The sequence below is a fragment of the Punica granatum genome, chromosome 6 (assembly GCF_007655135.1).
Source record: "Punica granatum isolate Tunisia-2019 chromosome 6, ASM765513v2, whole genome shotgun sequence".
Lineage (NCBI taxonomy): Eukaryota > Viridiplantae > Streptophyta > Magnoliopsida > Myrtales > Lythraceae > Punica > Punica granatum.
Genome location: NC_045132.1, coordinates 2,252,116 through 2,269,900, shown reverse-complemented (window position 1 = coordinate 2,269,900; position 17,785 = coordinate 2,252,116). Strand labels below are relative to the sequence as shown.

At 35.8% G+C, this 17,785-nt stretch overlaps 1 protein-coding gene across 6 annotated transcripts; it reads left to right on the top strand.

Moving 5' to 3' along the window:
- The first annotated feature begins 410 nt into the window (after positions 1–410).
- Positions 411–16,530, top strand: LOC116210202. 6 transcript variants are annotated; one of them, XR_004157432.1, is made up of 11 exons: positions 411–633; positions 5,219–5,344; positions 5,800–5,862; positions 9,356–9,418; positions 9,744–9,999; positions 11,071–11,183; positions 11,322–11,672; positions 11,830–12,037; positions 12,203–12,321; positions 12,606–13,996; positions 14,088–16,530. XR_004157432.1 is itself a non-coding variant. In XM_031544034.1 (10 exons), exons 2-10 carry the CDS (start codon positions 5,241–5,243, stop codon positions 12,967–12,969), a joined length of 1,635 nt encoding a protein of 544 aa, XP_031399894.1. In that variant the 5' UTR covers positions 411–633; positions 5,219–5,240; the 3' UTR covers positions 12,970–16,530. The 6 variants fall into 6 exon arrangements, 3 of the variants coding, with proteins under 3 accessions (XP_031399894.1, XP_031399892.1, XP_031399895.1); XR_004157431.1 differs by having other exon boundaries at positions 14,080–16,530; XR_004157430.1 differs by having other exon boundaries at positions 12,606–14,237; positions 15,093–16,530.
- The last annotated feature ends 1,255 nt before the right edge of the window (positions 16,531–17,785 follow it).

Sequence of the window (17,785 nt, the reverse complement as noted above, 5' to 3'; positions counted from 1 at the left end):
GATTGAATAAATATGCAATACGTATCAAATAATTTAGGACAATGAGTCCCAAAATTGTGACCAAACTATTTAAAATTAGCTCTAATATGTTAGATTGTTGTTCATAATTATGAATTAATCATTTTTATCATCATAATGCCCAATGGAGCTCCACTTAAAATTTTCAGTGAGTCTTCCGACACTTGATGTGAAAAAAGAAAATCCAATTAGATGGCAACAAGCCTACCGAAAAAAAAAAACAGAGAGATAGCAACAAATAGAAAAACAACGTGAGAAAATAATATTCTGTAATTTTAGTCTAATTGTAATGAGTTTATTAGTTCTTCTGAATCATATTATTGTGAAGAGAGATCATATATAATATTCTGAGTAGAGAAATTTGTATTTTCTGTATGACCAACAGGTCTTTTTAAACTATCGGCTGTGTTCGTCAGCTCAGGGATGTCAGAGTTTCCTTCCTCTATATATATAGCCATGCACCAGACATTAATGTAACCTCCCGATTCTGCTGAATCAAATTAAGTAACCTGCCGGATCGGCTTGATCGGCTCCCTGCAGCGACTGCCTCTGCAAATGAGTTTAAGGGATGGCAGCAGCCGGCCACCTTCCACCTTCAAGCCATATCAGCTGCAAGTAAGCATTCTTTCTTGTCCTCTCTTCCATGCTGAGGCTGGCATGTTGGGCTCTTCTTCCCTCTGTTATGGAAATATTTATTTTTCATTGTAACTTATGTACATATCTTTACATGCTTTACTTAGGACGCTCTAGTTTTAGCAGTAGATATTGCTTTCCTTTTATCTTTACGGACCTGCGTGTATACATACCGATTGAGTGAATGAATCAAGAGATCTTTTCCGCTTCAATTCTGATTCTTGACACCCTCCGCTCTGAAGCTGAAAGAGCTCTTCTGGCTTTGCTAACGTCTTTGATTTTCTCTCTTTTTTAAACAATCCCCGTGAATGTCGTAATTACTGAACTGGGTAACAAAACAAGCTTGGTTCCCGCACCAGAGACTACCATGCACATTAAATCAGGCCGAAGCATATATATAATGGGGGTTTGGGGCAGTGGCAAGATTGTTGGTTCAACTCTCATTAGTGGAACTTCTTGTTGAGAACCCGATATTGGCATGTTAGGATGGTCCCGTGCTAAGAGAGTCACAAGATCTTATTTACGAGATGTTTTTACAGTCTTTTGGAGACGTGGAATCCAATTCCACATGAATACAGTAAAAGAAACTTCGCTTCATATGGGTTAAGCCCATTCCTTAACATCGCAAGTCTAATCCATCATGTTGATTGTGCGTCTAATTGGCTCCGCATTACACACTACATGAGGATGGGTGTTCAGGATCCTCTTATATACTATCAAAAGAGGGGGTAACACAGTAGCGCACGTTTTTATCTTGTAAACAAGATGGTATAAATTCGATACTTGATAAGACTACCGGTGTTCCTTCATTAGTTATTAAAATTTTATTTTATTGTACTAAGCCTTTCGACCTCTTTTATAACTGAAAAATGGGCATGTACTCTAGTTTTCCTTAAGAGGTACCTTTAAAATTTGCGCTCTGTTTCTTACATAACTTTCAGAGTTGTCGGGTCCGTCTCTTTTTTATCACCTGTGTCCTTTAATGTATCTTTCCCCATTTCAATTCTTCTTCCTGGTAATCGAATATACACATACCCGAACTGTGAATTTAATCCATGCCTGAAAGCTTCCCTTTGTTTTTTTTTTCCCCCCATTTCGTGGTACATAATTTCTTCTATCTTTTTTCAGTGTCCATTTTTTTACTTTTGTTTTCAAACATCTCAGACCTCAATGAGCATACTTTACCCTGAATCAATAAGAACATCGTTAGAGTATGATAAAGTTGCTGACCTCAAGATCTTGAAACTCAAGTTAGGCCCTTGAACTTGATCTCGCCCACGGAGTCGGGCTCCAGCTCGCTCGGCTTCATAACCCCAGGAGCTCAAATGCGACTTCATTTCACCCGTCTGAAATTGTGCCTGATTTGTCTTGAAATTAAAGCGGCACAAAAGTGCCTTGAATCCATATACCGTCCAAATGTGAGAAAGATGGGTTGTCTAAATTTTGAATTGATCAATCAGGTCCAACTCTCTCTCTCTCTCTCTCTCTCTCTGTTTATTTTATTATTATTATTATTATTATTTTTTATTGGTAAACATATAAGGGATAACTTGGCGCATACGAAGTTACAAGATGTTAGACAACCTAAAATACCCATTTTGACTTTAGTATGTTTGTGCTCAGACTTGACTCATATAGCATCCAGCTCAAGCCGAATTCATCTCGACTTCGGAAAAAGTACATGGCCTTCAGGGAATTGAGTGCAAGTAGCTTAGGAGGAGACTCGAGCCTTCTAAACCCATATTCTTACGCCATGGATGTAAAATATTTCGTATTCCCAACGGGAATTGGTTGAAACATTTCGATGCTTGTTCTCCTTAAATAATGTCTCGGGTTCGAGTCTTCTGAATAGAGAAAATCTACGCTAAGAGAGCTTTACCCTCTTAGTGGTTCTAACATTGCTCGACCAAATTAGTCGATAACTTATTAAGCTTCCGAATATTAGGGAGCATATAAAAAAAAACCTGAAAAACACATCATTTTACTATCTTTCAATTAAATATTCATTGGGCTTTTATGGGCTCAAAATCTCTTCTTTTCACTCTCAACATTTTTATCCACGTTTAGTGGGTATTGCATAGATTATGGTAACGCAGGTAATTTATTTATCCAATGTTCCTTTACTTACCAGAGTATGACTGATATCTTCTTGCGATCAGAACACATACTATCACAACTGACAATATCCAGAAAATTTGAGAAAGAATCTGTCAATCAAGAAATTGCAGATCGATTCTCACTGCGAGATTTCTTATACTCTTTTATTAGACATCTAGAATTTTTATTTCATTGTACTGAGTTCATGGTTTTTTTTTGTGATCGAAAAAAAAAATTCAAAAGGTTTCTAAATTGAGAAAGAACTATGGATATTAAAAATAAGAGAGACAACATTATTTGCCGTAGAATTTTGGAGTCGTGTTAAAAGGTGCAATTTTCTCGTGATATCGTCGAAGAAGAAAAACTGGAAATCACATTATAACATTATTATTATTATTATTATTATTATTATTATTATTATTATTCGTAAGTGTTGCTCTTAATAGACCATCACGCATGGGCTACATAAAGAGAGAGGCACGTAGACCCAAAAATGTTAGGCTTGAAGGCCCAAATAAGGATTAGCCCAGTATGAGGAGCAACATAGATCCACTGAGACCTTAAAGCCAGCTCGAAAGCACTTATATAAACTGTCAGGCTTCAATCCTTTCGTGCAAGAGAAGCCACCATTTTCTCATATAATGGTGCTATGAGAGCTTTTCACATATAATTTTCAAGCATTTACTCAGCTTATATTTCACCATCTTTTCACCTTCCCTACTTTAATGTAATACATGAATAATAAATGATAAATTTTAATTTTGGGTGGAAAAATGATGAATTTAGCAATTAGCACCTCTTAAATTCCCCCCTTCTCAAACACGACGCATTAATTCAAAATTATCCCAACTTTTTCATCAAAAGGAAATTTTTTCTTCTTCTTGCTGTGTGGAAATAAAATTGCAGTTTCTCATGAATTTATTTTCACGCAAGCAATACAATTACATAAACTATATATCAAGTTAAGCGAATAATTAATCTCATATTGAACTAAGAATTTCATCTTTATCCATTTTGTAGTTTAAAAGTTTTGTATGAATTATAACATGTTAGTTGAGTTTCTGCTTTTAGAGTTTTGTAATATAAAACATTCCCAGCAAAGCACCTGGAGATTTGGTTGTAGTTGTTCAATTTGCATTCCATAAATCTTTACAAATTCATTTCACAAAATCTTAATCACAAACTGGAAAAGCAAATGTCAGCGCAGCTGGCGAGGATAAGACTAGTGTTACCACATATAAGTATTATTGGTCCGTGTGCCTTATATCATCCCACGTGTACACCGGCTTCTTTTTTTTTTCTTTTTAAAATTGTTTGAGTAGATATATTAACTTGACCAAACAGATATCGTCTATTTGCATTTAGCTCCGCTGGTAAGTGACCCATCGTTCACCCTTATGATTCTCCTGGGTTCAAGTCACATTGCCTGGAGACTCTTTAATATTTTTATGCCTTCCTTTTTTTTCCGCCCTTTTCTTTTTCTCCTTCGTTTGGTAAATGATTTTACAATTCAAACAAAGTTAACTAATTAATTCTTATCTTCCTTTAATAATCTTTAATATTATTCATCATTGTCTTTTTTTCTTTTCTCTTCCTTTTGTAAAATTATTTTACTGTTCAAACAAATATAGTTAATTCCATATCTTCTTACTCATAACCAATCACTAAGTTTGCTTAGATGGATTCCTTAATTCTAAATGCCCAAATACAAAACTTTTGTCTGTCTTTTGTGATATTCGACTATCTTCCTTCTAATTATTACTGCTCCGTGTGCATTAATTCTCGCCATGTGCACGCTAGCTTTTGTTTTCGTTTTTCAAATTTCAGTATATTTATAAGTTAATCGAGTAATGGAAATTGTATATTGCTTTAACTGCATTCATAAGCGCCCACCCTTCTCTTTTCCAATTCACAGCTTGAAAACACATCGCTCGCAAAATATAGCACTTAAACCATGGTCTCTGGGAATACCCGGTTACAAAATGTATCCGTAGCATCAGTACGTTACAGGGTTGTGGTTGGCAAAACCAATAGCATCAGTTACAATTCTAAGGATAGCAACCCCGACAACAACAAATCATCATCTTTCTCCCAATACTATTACATTTCATTCAATTAAATTCATACCATTCCATCACATTGAACCAAACAAATCTAATAGTTAGTTATTGTCGTTTGAATGAAGTGGGGTTAATTTTTACGCCTCTTAATTCCCTATTTGTTATTAGGGGCTGCACAAACTTACTCTTAAGATAAAAATAAAAATAAAAATGTGAAAGGGATGCACTGCAATAGCATTTGCTTTCATCTAAGACACAATAGGTCCGCCAGACTTATTAACTCTGGCTAGAAGGCTATTTGTGCCTCATTTATTCAGCTTTTCATTTTTATTTATTAGATTCATGGACTTCCCTGGTTAAAAAACTGAAATGTAATTTGACTTTCTTTTCTTTTTTTCTTTTAATGCCAGATAATCAAGTCGCAACATCAGCATGCAGTCATCCATAAAGAACTCTCCCTTACCAAACCGTCCGACAAAAAGGCCGAAGGAGAAGCCACGTACAACTAAAGCCAACAAAGGGAAGAAACATGCATGGTATGCCATCTGTTTTCCTTTAGCTCTTATTTTGTTTCATTATACAAGCTAATTTGCTTTCATTGTGTTTTTATTCTGTGTTGAATTATCATACAAGTGCTAATATATACTGTTTGTAACAATGTTAAATTTTTAAAGCAGACGACTGTGACTATCACAACTTCTCGCTGGTATTAACCCAGTCCTGGAACGGAACCAAAATCCACTATCCTAATATAAGAACATGCAACAGCTTTTCTTGCCTGAATTTCATTTTCTTATAATACATTTCATCCCGTCACGTGGATTTTAAGGGAGAGGCTTGATCATGCATTTTCAGGCGTATTCGGACGAATATTTCATAAACAACATGACATTTCTATTAGTCTTTCTTGTTTTCTTGGATTACTGTATTGTAACCTCTACCTAAGGATAACAATCTTTCGTATCCAACATAATTTCTACAACTTATGCAGGATTATTTTTTGCTGTGCAATTCAACCTACCAGCAAAAAGTCATATCATTCACCTGCCCCACGGTAAGTCTTCTGCATGGAACTCTTAATCTACAGTGAAAATTATACATGCCTATGGTAATTTCTATAGGACACAGAAGAATCGGAATTGGTTTTAGACATATATAGAGATTAGAAGTTTGATAGTTAAGCATTATATATAATATTATAATTATACATTAATTCCCAGATCCTAATATTTAATTAGGATTATTATTCGTTTGCATGCTACATATATCTAATCGGTCTAATCTAATTTAATACATATACATTACATATACATATACATACACATATAAGGCTGTATATATTTGGAAGTTGAGGTGGCTAGTGGGTTTAGGCTTGGTTTGAGAGTGTTGCTGCTAATGGAGAAATACTGAAATAAAATTACTAAAAAATAAGTATTAATTTCAGAATAAGTTAAAATGTTTGAAGAAAACTAATTTAAAACTACTAAAAGTAAAAAATGCGACTATTAATACTTGAAACAGACTAAGCATAAGCAAAATTCATAAGCACCTATTAACCTGCTTGAGGAAATTATGTTTGCAATCGCAATATCGACCCAAATCATGACTGCAAAAACTCTCGCCAAACACCAAATCTGCTTAAAATTATAAGAAAAAGTGATTACGAAATTTCTCATTGCACTCCCAAATAAACTCTTATTTTCTTATCCTCCCAGGTAGGTAACTTTTGTCACTATTTTTCTTTTGCCTTATTAAGACCGACAATGTCCTTTAAGATATACTGGGCTTCGTGAAGCCGCGAGCTTATAAAAAGTTTTTCGAGTAACAATATTTTCTTATATGATCAAAGTGTGAGAAAGAATATCGTTAGTGTTAAAAGTAATTAAACTATTGATAAATTAATATCATGTGATTTATTTTAAAATTGATGGAACATGTAAATTCAGAATTTGTTTTAATTAAAAGCACATCAATGTGGAGGAAAAAGAAATGAAAATTTTAATTAAATGATATGATGATAAGAAAATTATAAAAAGTTCATATAAAATTTTAACAATATTGAATAACTAGTATTTCCATGGAAGGCAGATAATTATATATATATATATATATATGCTAGCTAGACGTTAAATTAGTTTTATAAAATTGGAGATATTAGATCATGTTCTATAAATGTATAACTATAACATATTTACTTATATTACATAGACAATTATTAACATATAATTCTAACTAATTTGTTTGCATTAATTATTTCATATTTTTGATATTTTACTATTGGTACTTGTCCTCATTGGGATGTATTTTATTTTAGGGGAAATTACGTCATATATTCCATGGTTTAACTTTTTTTTTTCAAATCTATCATATGCTTTAAAAATTATCCAATATATCCCATGGTTTACATTTTTCTCCAAATCTATCTCGCCATTATATCTCCGTCAATGCTTAATGGTCTTGCCACTGTGACCCTTTTTATCCGGGATAGATTTGAGAAAAAACTTAAAATCATGGGATAGATTTGAAAAAAAAAATTAAAATCATATGATAGATTTGAGAAAAAATTAAAACCATGGGATAGATTTGAAGCCTACTAACGTTTCATTAATAGAAAATATAACGACGGGATAGATTTGGAGAAAAATGTAAACCATAGAATATTTTGGACAATTTTTAAAACATATGATAGATTTGAAAAAAACGGTTAAACCATGGGATATATGGGGTAAAAATTCCTTTATTTTATTCAGATAACATTTTGACACATAGTATCAGGTTAGGATATACTCAAGTGTTATGAGGAGTTTTTTTATACTTAACAATAAGAGAGCAAAAAATATATGAGGTGTATTGTAGTGTTGCAAAGATGAACTATATTATAATAATATAATGAACATATAAATCTGAAACATTGGTAATATTGTAATTATTTTTTCGACAAGTAAAAAGAATTGAATATTAAGTTACAAACTTAATTGAAGATTCTAATATTAATCTTATCTTGAAAAGCAGTAATGAATGTGGGAGAAAGACAAGACTCTTTTTTGACAATATATGAAATGAAGATAAAAAGGACACAAACGCAAAAAAATAAAATTTAAAAGAAAAAATCGAAATAAGAATCAGTATAAAACTCATATATGAGAATGCTCCCCATTGGCATAACCAATTGAGATAAATGTTTTATATCTTAAAAGTTATCAAAAATATAAAAATTAAGATATATATATAGGGGCCTTGAACAGTCCCACTAATTTTAAGTGGACTTTGAAATTCATTAAAAGTATCTCATGGACAATGACCAAGTTATTGCCCAAGCTAAAGGTTGGTGTAACCTTACATTTCACCGAAAAGAAAATTAGGATATTTATAACATTACAATAAAAAGAAACCACTTAAATCGGTGATGAATTGAAATAAAAATTTTATATTTAAAAATATACAAATAAAAAGATACATAGCTGGTCCTGATCAATAAACCACCGATTTTGCTTGATGGGCTTGGAATGCACGACTTATCAATTTATTCGAAAAATTTAGGTGGCTTCGCTGGGGTTTAAATTCATTAAAAGTATCTCATAGTTAAGATCAAATCAATATCCATGAAAGGATGTCTCAAACCAGACAATGGGATCGTAACCTTTTATTTGGTCGTAAAAAGAATTAGGACATTCCTAACTCACAAAAAAAAATTGCTTACAATTATATTATTTCTAAAATTAGTAAAATATTAAATTTTCATCTAAAAAGAAGGAGTGGGGGATCCCGAAACCCAAAACCCCTCGCTGGTTCCACGAGACTAAGTTTAGTAAAGAAAAAAAAATACCAAATACAATGTCATACGGTATTAACATTATCACTCACTAATTTTTTTAATGTGAGTTTTCATTATTTCTAGTTAGAAAAGTATGATTGCAATATAATAGGTTTTAAGTAACTAGCTAATTTGAAGTAATGAATTTTACTTACAATATAGGATTTGAATTCGTTAAAAGTGTCTCAAAGTTATAGCCGAATCGCTGCTGAAACGAGAATTGGATTCAGTCACGGGCTAATACTATACCTTTACATTTTCATTGAAAAAAATGATGATTAATTCACTGTCCAAGCGAAAATTTATCTAAGTTAGTATTGCACCCTTACGTTTCATTGAAAAAAATTAGATCATCTCTAGGGGCATTAATGAAAACAGCATACTTAAATCGGTGATCAATACTTTAGTTGGTGATGAATTCAAGTAGATATTTTATACTCAAATAAAAGAGGGGATGGTGGCTGCGCTTGTGAAAAACCCACCCACTAGCCAGCAGGATGCACGCGACAGAACAGAAATAATTGTTTTATTAGGAAGATTGTCCATGGCAATCCCGTGGATCGAAAAAGGTCATTTAGCTGATATTAAAGGATGATAAATTTGATCCAACTTTAAAAAATTTTTACATTCCAAAAACATGTATGTTCGTGGATTCTACGCAATCATTTTGATTAAAAGCATGGTCCGCAGTAATATAGATCTCATGCATGTGATTATATCTTTTGCGCATCAGGTTTTCAAGCGAAGAAAAGCAAAAGCATGTTGAACCGTCGATTTTCGACTTCCCAAGCCCAAGGTATTGCCTATAAATAATGTCCAAGCATATTCTTTTGAATACCATGTTCCTTAATTTCAACTCCGGCAGGACCCGCGTAAGCTGTCCAAATTAGTGGGACAAATATCAGTCATTCCCTTAATAATATAGGATTTCCCGCTTCGTTTACTCCGATGGATGAAAGAAAGCCGCCAGTTTGGCTTGGTTGCATAGTGGAGACGATGCTCCTTAGAACCAATGACGCCTGCTCTGACCTTTTCCTCTGTCTTTTCTTTCTGGCTATTCATGTGAAAGCAACTTGGCGTTACTAACTAATTAGGATATTTCTTTTTATATTTTGATGAAGTAAGTTAGGATCCACGGGTGGAGAATTGAACGAATGCTCGAAACCTCGGGACAATATGGATTCGAGTAGAGAAGACCCCTCTAGAAAGGGAAAAATTCTGGCAGTGTCGGAAAATCATAGGACAAGGAAAGTGCCGCTGAATTTGCTGGCCATTCTGCAACGCTCTGATGACTGCGGGCGACTTGAAGCATCCACAAAAGAGAAACTGCTAGATCATCTCAGCACCAAAGGAGTGCTTTTAGACAAATCGACAAAGGCAAGCATGCTCTTCATACAGTCGCATCTTAATTGGATTGCACCGAATATTATTGAAAATCCAACAAAGTAGACCTTCCGTTTTATTGAATGTTAGCAATTCTGACATAGTCATTGCTAAAACTATAAAGTTTGGTTACTGGGTGAGAGCGTGTACAGTTATGCTACGCCGTCTTTTGATTCTTTTCCGGGTACTTTATAAATACTTGATGTGTTTGACATAATGTTCTTGACATACATAGCTCTTGAAAATCGACACTCACGGAGTTTTAGATCGGGTCAGTGATACTGTTAATGCAGTAATTAACAAGATTTTATACATTTTAATCAGGTTCAAGAATTTACTTTCCCCCATTATTTTGCAAGGTTCCTTTCTTGGAAAACCTCTTATCTTCCTACTTATGTTGATTCCCCAACGAGGAACACGTATAATCAGTGAACGATTTATTTTCTTTTTCCTCAAAGCTCTCCTCTTTTGATTGCAGCAAATAATATAGTAACTGCACGTAAGCAGCATGGATCGCGTTTCTCATGCAATGCACGGTGTTAGGGATAATTTCTTCTTCCCCATTGTTTCTGCAAAACATTAATTACTGGTTTAGCTTTAGTCTAGATTTTTTTTTTTCTTTTTGGATGAGCGGTATTTTTCATTCATGACCTCAGAAACTAATTACGATGGTCAAACCACTCACCCAATAATGTACAGATAACTCACTGAACTAAGAAAAGATCTCTTCATACAAAACGAAGCCTATACAATACTTATTCAGCAAAAAAAAAGCCTATACAATACCCAAACTTGAGCATACACAGACCCTAGTATCTTGTGTTCTAAATTAGGCAGAGTTAAAACTCTCGTTTTTACTATTAGAATTATGCGACTAAGAATAGAAGACACTATAGTCTTTTCATGTTGAAAGACTCCAGCATTCCTTTCTATCCATACAGGATATATATAACGGAATCATAGAAGTTTCAAGATAATTGTATCAAGCTTTAATCTAGATTATTGTAATTATTATAACTGTGATCATATTTTAAGCTCTTCTACATCATAATTCGTTTACTGCAGAAGTACATGTATAATTTCGAACTAAACAAGAATATATTGACGGTATTAGCAAGGGGTCTCTCAATAATGGGCGGTAATGACCCTAGGCACTGGAGTTGGCATTATAGGTACAGGTACTTTCTACACAAACACTAACTATCTATCTAACCACGATTGTAGGAACTATATATATATATATATATATTACTATCCGATCTCATCATCATTTAATGGGATTCATGGATATGAACTAACCATATATATGATTATAGGAACGTTGAAGTGGCCAAATTGGAAAGTGTGTGTTGGCTGGATATCTCGGGCAAGTTCTCCACAGTGGATCTCTCACCAAATACTATGTATGGAGTTGTCCTTAATGTTAGGATGGAAGAGAATTGTGACATTGTCCCGTTGAATTTCAAGATCATGTTGCCGGACGGAAGTAAGCGAGCAAATTCAATAGATCTAAGGTTGTATGAAGAAGAACAGTGGCTGGAAATCTCACTTTGTGAGTTTAAAATGTCACCACAAAATGTGGGAGAAGTGGCATTTTCCATTTATGAACACAGTGAGCACTGGAAGGGTGGGATTCTCATAGGAGGCGTCTCCTTTAAGCCACAACCGTAAGTTGGTCCATAAAATTTTTTATTCATCCCTAATGTTCGAGACATGAGTTATTTCATTTTCCTCAATTTAAACAAAATAGCGATGCCTGTATGTGCAAGACAAATCAGGGACCTAATTATATGCCTATTTATTTTTTATGCCCTAATAATGCAGTGAATACTCATGTCCACAACAAGCACCAGGGAAAGAAATGGAAGATCAAGAGATGGAGTCGCGAAACCGATTGGAGAAGCCTAAAACCCAAAAAAGGCCTCCACCAAATTGTTTGGCCATTTTGTCGCGAGCTTATCCCTTGGTCGAACCATCCTCAATTGTAGAGCAACTAAGCAGTACAGGAGTACTATTAGACAGGAAAACCAAGGTAAGAATGTTATTCATGGTGCGTAGTTACTTAGGTGGACTGTACCAATTTGATGTTGTTTATTGGACATATCTTTCAATTTTTTTTTTTGGATAAGTGGACGTAACTTTATTATTATTATTATTATTATTTCGACGTTCTTCTAAGCTGTTAATTTTATTGCAGAAGTACATGGTTGATGTTGGATCAAACAAGAACATGTTCATGATGTTAGCAAGGGGTCTCGAAATCACATCTGGAAGTGATCCCAAGCATTGGAGTTGGAAACCGGACAAGCTTAACAGGTACTTTTTACTGTAATATGACCAGCTTTTCGCCTCAGGCCACTATATAAATCCTCAATATCTTTTTAGGATTTCTCCAGCAATCTAATGATCTAACAAACAAGCTGCTAGTAATATATGTCTACTATGTTAATCAGAACTACTCACCATCATAGCAAATATTTTTGGTTTTCACGTTCCACTAGATGTCAGAGTATCGGGCATGCTTGTTCTTTCCTTTTCTTTTGCCACTATTTGCTTTTCCTTTCACATTATGATCGTTTTCTGTGAAAATGATGATGCAGGGCAGTTGAAATCATCAAGCTGAAAGATATTTGTTGGTTGGATGTATCGGGGAAGTTCCAAACAGTCGACCTCTCACCAGAAACTGAATATGAAATTGTGCTTCGTATCAAGATTGGCACAAAAATTCGTGGGTTTTATCTCCCGGTGAACTATATCATCAGGCTCCCCAATGGAATTAGGCGAGAAGATACTATAGATTTCAGGACATACATGAAAGGGTCGTGGCACAATATCATGCTGCATAAGTTCAAAATGACACCAGAAAATGTGGGGCAACTTCAATTTCGCCTTTATGAACATAGTGAACACTGGAAGAGCGGCCTTGTCCTCGCTGGTATTTCATTTAAGCCTGCCACCAGTTAAATCGGACCATAATCCACTTCTATCCTTATATGAGAATGCTGGTGCACGAGTTTGGTGTTGATCATTATGCTATTTTGCTGAATGGCACTTGCATTCAGATTTTTTTAGATCTTCTTTTCAATCTACGTCTAGGCGCCGACTCATTATGTTCTCCCAACAACTCTAACTCTAGGAGAACTCCCAAATGCTACTTGAGTAATCTTTGGTTCGGACCTGGTGGGTGTTGAAGCACATACAGACCCCCTCAACAACCATTAGATTCTAATCCATAATGTTGGAGATAAAGTCAAGATATCACGAGATATTAGAAGTCCCTTATAGTAGACAATTAAGATTGCTTTTGTAATTGTCTCTGTTTTTGCACTTGTATATAAAGGATGTACATCAGAATATAATGAATCAAGCTTCTGCATTCTCTCTCAACATATCTATGTTTCATTTTTCTTGACAGTATCAGAGCTAGGGGAAGGGGCTCATGCCTGTCTATCTCATTCATCTCTGTTGCATTTATCATACATATCTAAGTTGCATTTATCTTACTCATGAAACCAGATGTCGGACAATTCAGGTGTCGATCAGACCACCAACACCGGTGCCAATCCATTTGGTGTGGCCACCACCAACGCCAGCACGGAATTCCCCTTTCCTTCTTCTCTGAATGTGGCAGACTTTGTCACACTCAAATTGGACGATAACAATTTTCTCTTGTAGGAAACACAAGTGATGTCTCTGATTGAAAGTCAGGACCTCCTCAGCTTCCTCACTGGTGAAATTCCAGTTCCACCAGAGACTATTAGACCAGAAAACAACACTAAAGCAACATTGAATCCAGATTATGTCTCATGGATTCGTACAGATCGTCTTGTGAAGTCTTGGGTCATCGGAACTTTATCGGGGCACCTGCTTGGCCAGGCAACGGGTCTCAAAACAGCAGCTGAGGTATGGAATGCTTTGACAACTCATTTCAAGCAAAGCTCCGTAGCTGGAGAATTTGACCTACTCGCCCAATTGCAGCACATCAAGAAAGGTCATATAACTCTCTGTCCCTCTATTTGCGAAATTTTAAGTTGTCATCCTATGCGCACTTGCTCCAAAACTAGTGTTACACAGAACAACAGACATGCTGGTATGCCGCGTGCTCCTGCAGTGGGCACCTCTGCCTCTCCTTGGTTGAATTTGAGGTTTCTTCCTCTTGCTCCTGCTTCTGCTGCACCCTTTCATTCAATGGTCACTCGCTCTAAGGCTGGTGCTGCAAAACCAAATCCCCGGTATGCTCATCTTGCTCTTCCGACTTTTCTAATTGAACCAAGAATTGTTTCCTCAGCACTTAAACACTCCGGGCTGGGCTGGACTTTCCCATCTTTCCAATCTTCACTGTATTTGGTTGCTGAATAATCATTATAAATTTTATTTGGTTATTTGATTATAAAGATAAGATTAAGAAATTAACTTTCTTTGTGTCCATTTTTCCTTGATCTTACTGACATAATCCTAATTTGTGTCTTTCTTAGTTTCTTCCACGCGAGCCACTTTATATTCTTTGTTTCCACCGCCACTCTTTATCTTCCTTTATATTTGTCGCTTAACATTCTTCTGGCCATTTCGCTTCCATGGCCAAAACACAAACAGAGAGTTCGAGAATGGAGGGAAATTTTAGAACAACAGAAAATGATCAGTTTCGGTGTTTTAACATTTGGGGCTTGTTAAGATGAATAACCTATTCCTAAACTCGTATTTTTCTCGTGATTATAATTAGTTTATTAAAACTGAATCATCATGACCATATTAGTTTTACGGATCAAGCATGCATTTTCTCACGATCAACTATGATATTTGTAACTGAGTGAGGTTTGAGTCGTGTAACTGAGATTGATAAAAGTTGGTGAGTCTTGCGGCACCCTTAGACAGTCGTAAGCCAAGTAGTAGGAAAGGGCTGTCTAGAGCAAGGGCTGCCAATGTGGAGCCATCATTGTGGTTGGGAGCTAGGAAGGGGCATAGGAACGATCTGTATTTTGGAGGTCTCAACGATATTTCTATGATATTACTAAACTCGTGCTATGATCCGCTAATTTAGGTTGTGATTATTCACTAGGTGTCAAGCTCACCCCAAAATATATTCTCAGTTATTTTACAGGTCATAATGGCAGTGGAACTACGCATTTTATCGGGACTTTTACACATTCGATAGAAATTTTAATTTTTGTGAGTACTCTTTCTATGTGAAGAAATTCTTTTGCATTTATCGATTTTTATCGCAAAAACTTTTTTTGGATTTTACACTGCTGCAATGTGTGAGGAACTTCAGAATTGCACTTTGTCCATGAATGTCGTGCATGGGATGTAAATGGGTTTTCAAGACAAAACTTCGAGCTGATGGGTCTCTAGATTGTCTAAAGGCACGTCTCGTGGCTGAGGGCTTTCATCAAGAGGAGAGGGTTGATTTCCCTGAAACATTTAAGCCTGTCATGAAACCGGGCATAATTGGAATTGTTCTCTCAGTTGCTACTTTCTGGGATGGCCTATTCGTCAGTTAGACATTAAAATTGCATTTTTACACTATGATCTTGATATGCTTATGTATATGGAATAACCTTCAGGCTATCGTGATCCTTCTCGGCCTAGTCATCTCTGCCGTTTGAAGCACGCCTTGTATGGGCTCAAACGAGCCCCTCGGGCATGGTTCGCTAAATTTAACAGCTTTCTTGTTGACAACTGTGTTTATCTACCATCAATGGTAATCATACCATTTTGTTGCTACTCTACGTTGATATATTATACTTACTGGTGACTCAACTTCCTTGGAGTATCTTATTTCTGCTCTTCACCGAGTTCTTCCCATGAAGGATCTTGGCCCGTTTCACTATTTTCCTGGTGTCGAGGTTTTCCTGATGATGATGGATTATTGCTCTCTCAAAAGAAATATGCCTCCAATATTCGTGCTCGAGCCTCTACGAGAGATTGTAATTTGACTGCCACTCCTATGACTAGTAAGCCTCCATCACTCCGTGATGGTGATCAACCGTTTCATGACCTGTCCCACTTTCGAAGAGTTGTTGGTGGGGTGCTCTCTAGTACCTTACCCTGACTTGGCTGGACCTTTCCATCTCTGCCACCGTTGTTTCTCAGCATATGCATGCTGCCACGAAGACTCAGTATCAGATGGTGAAGCGCATCCTCCGTTATGTCAGGGGTACTTTACATCTTGGTCTTCGTATATTGGCTCGGAGTTCTCTCGACATGTATGCATATGCGAATGTTGATTAGGCTGGTTGCACGTTGACCAGACGGTCTACAACGGGCTATTGTGCCTTTCTTCGTGCAAACAACATTTCCTGGTGTGCCAAGAAACAACCAAGAATAGCTCGTTCCACTGCTGGAAATGAATATGGAGCTCTTGCCTCTGCAGCGATAGAACTTTCCTGGATCTCTTTTATTCTACGAGATATTGAAGTCCCTCAGCCTCGGCCTTCTTTGCTTTTCTCTGACAATGTTTCAGCTCTTCATCTGACGGCTAACTCAGTACTCCATGCTCGTACTGAACATGTTTAGATCAACTATCACTTTATTCAAGAAAAAGTAGCTTAAGGATCCAACTTCACACGTTATGTTCCTTCCTCTCTCCAATTGGCAGACAACTTTACGAAGCCACTCTCTCGGGACACCTTCACTGGAACTCGGGCTCGGGTTAATACAGACGCCCTTGAGGGGAGTGTTATCAAGTTACAGATTTAATTCTTGCTGTGGGTCTATTCATACCCCTTTAATATATATTTCGAATTTTCATTTTATTATATTAGACTATTGGAGCTCTCTTGTGACAAATATATATATATATATATATATATTTTTATTTATTTATTTATATAATGCACAAACTCTCGCACTCACCCTTACCCACAATCTATCTCACTTTTGATTATATAAGGGAGGCACATGAGTCTAGTATCATGAATTATAAATTATAAATATAGCTAATATAAGGGGCAAGGGCAAGGGTAGTCCCACAACGAAAATCGAACCTGCAACCTCTTGATTAACAGGCGAGGCATGCGCTAGTGTGCTACACTTTCTTTTTCAATTTATATCACTTTCGAGCACACTGTTACTTGCACCCTATGGCAAATGCTTTCCATCTGCATTCCAAGATGGCATCAAATCACATTGGCGGTTAATTCTACAGCCATAAGTTGCCCCGTTTCTTCATCATTATCTTATTTGAAGTTTTATTTTCTAGATATTTCTAAGTAATTCTACACTAGTATTAATTGTAATATTTAGATATTTATCTATTTTGTATCTTAATGAAACATCTTCCTCTAGATTATCCTTCTATTTTTCCAGTATTTTCCTGTATATGTAGATAACATCTCCTAAATACTTCTAAGTAAGAGCACTCTTCTAGAAATTGCTAAGAAAAAAAATTTAGTTAATATGAACTGATTCGAGCGGTTTAGCGCTATTTTTCTTAATCAATATGTCTTGGGTTGGAGACCAACATAAGTTGGTTCAAGTTGTTTAACACTTGATTTTCTTAAGTAAAGTTTCAAGTTCAAGTATTGTGAATGGAAAAAATCCACGTTAGAAGAGTTTTATCCATTAAAGAGCCAACTCAACTCGTATCGGATTAATTGAGACTTATTAAGTTTCTGAATACCATAGTACACTAGAAAAAAGGCCTTAGGTTCCAAACCAGTCCCTCCGAAGTTAGAAGTGCCTTTCCATTGAGTTGAAGGGCCTCTCTCTTTTTACATGAAGTATTAATGAGGTTTCGGAAATCATGCAGTGTTTCCACGCTAAGGTAAGTGATGATGATGTT

Bases quoted from the DNA above. Each gene is read 5' to 3' on its own strand.
- LOC116210202 (XM_031544032.1), top strand. From the start codon at position 5,241: ATGCAGTCATCCATAAAGAACTCTCCCTTACCAAACCGTCCGACAAAA. The intron at 10,000-11,070 runs GCAAGCATGCTC...CGTTTACTGCAG, and splicing joins TTTTAGACAAATCGACAAAG to AAGTACATGTATAATTTCGA. The intron at 12,322-12,605 runs GTACTTTTTACT...ATGATGATGCAG, and splicing joins AAACCGGACAAGCTTAACAG to GGCAGTTGAAATCATCAAGC.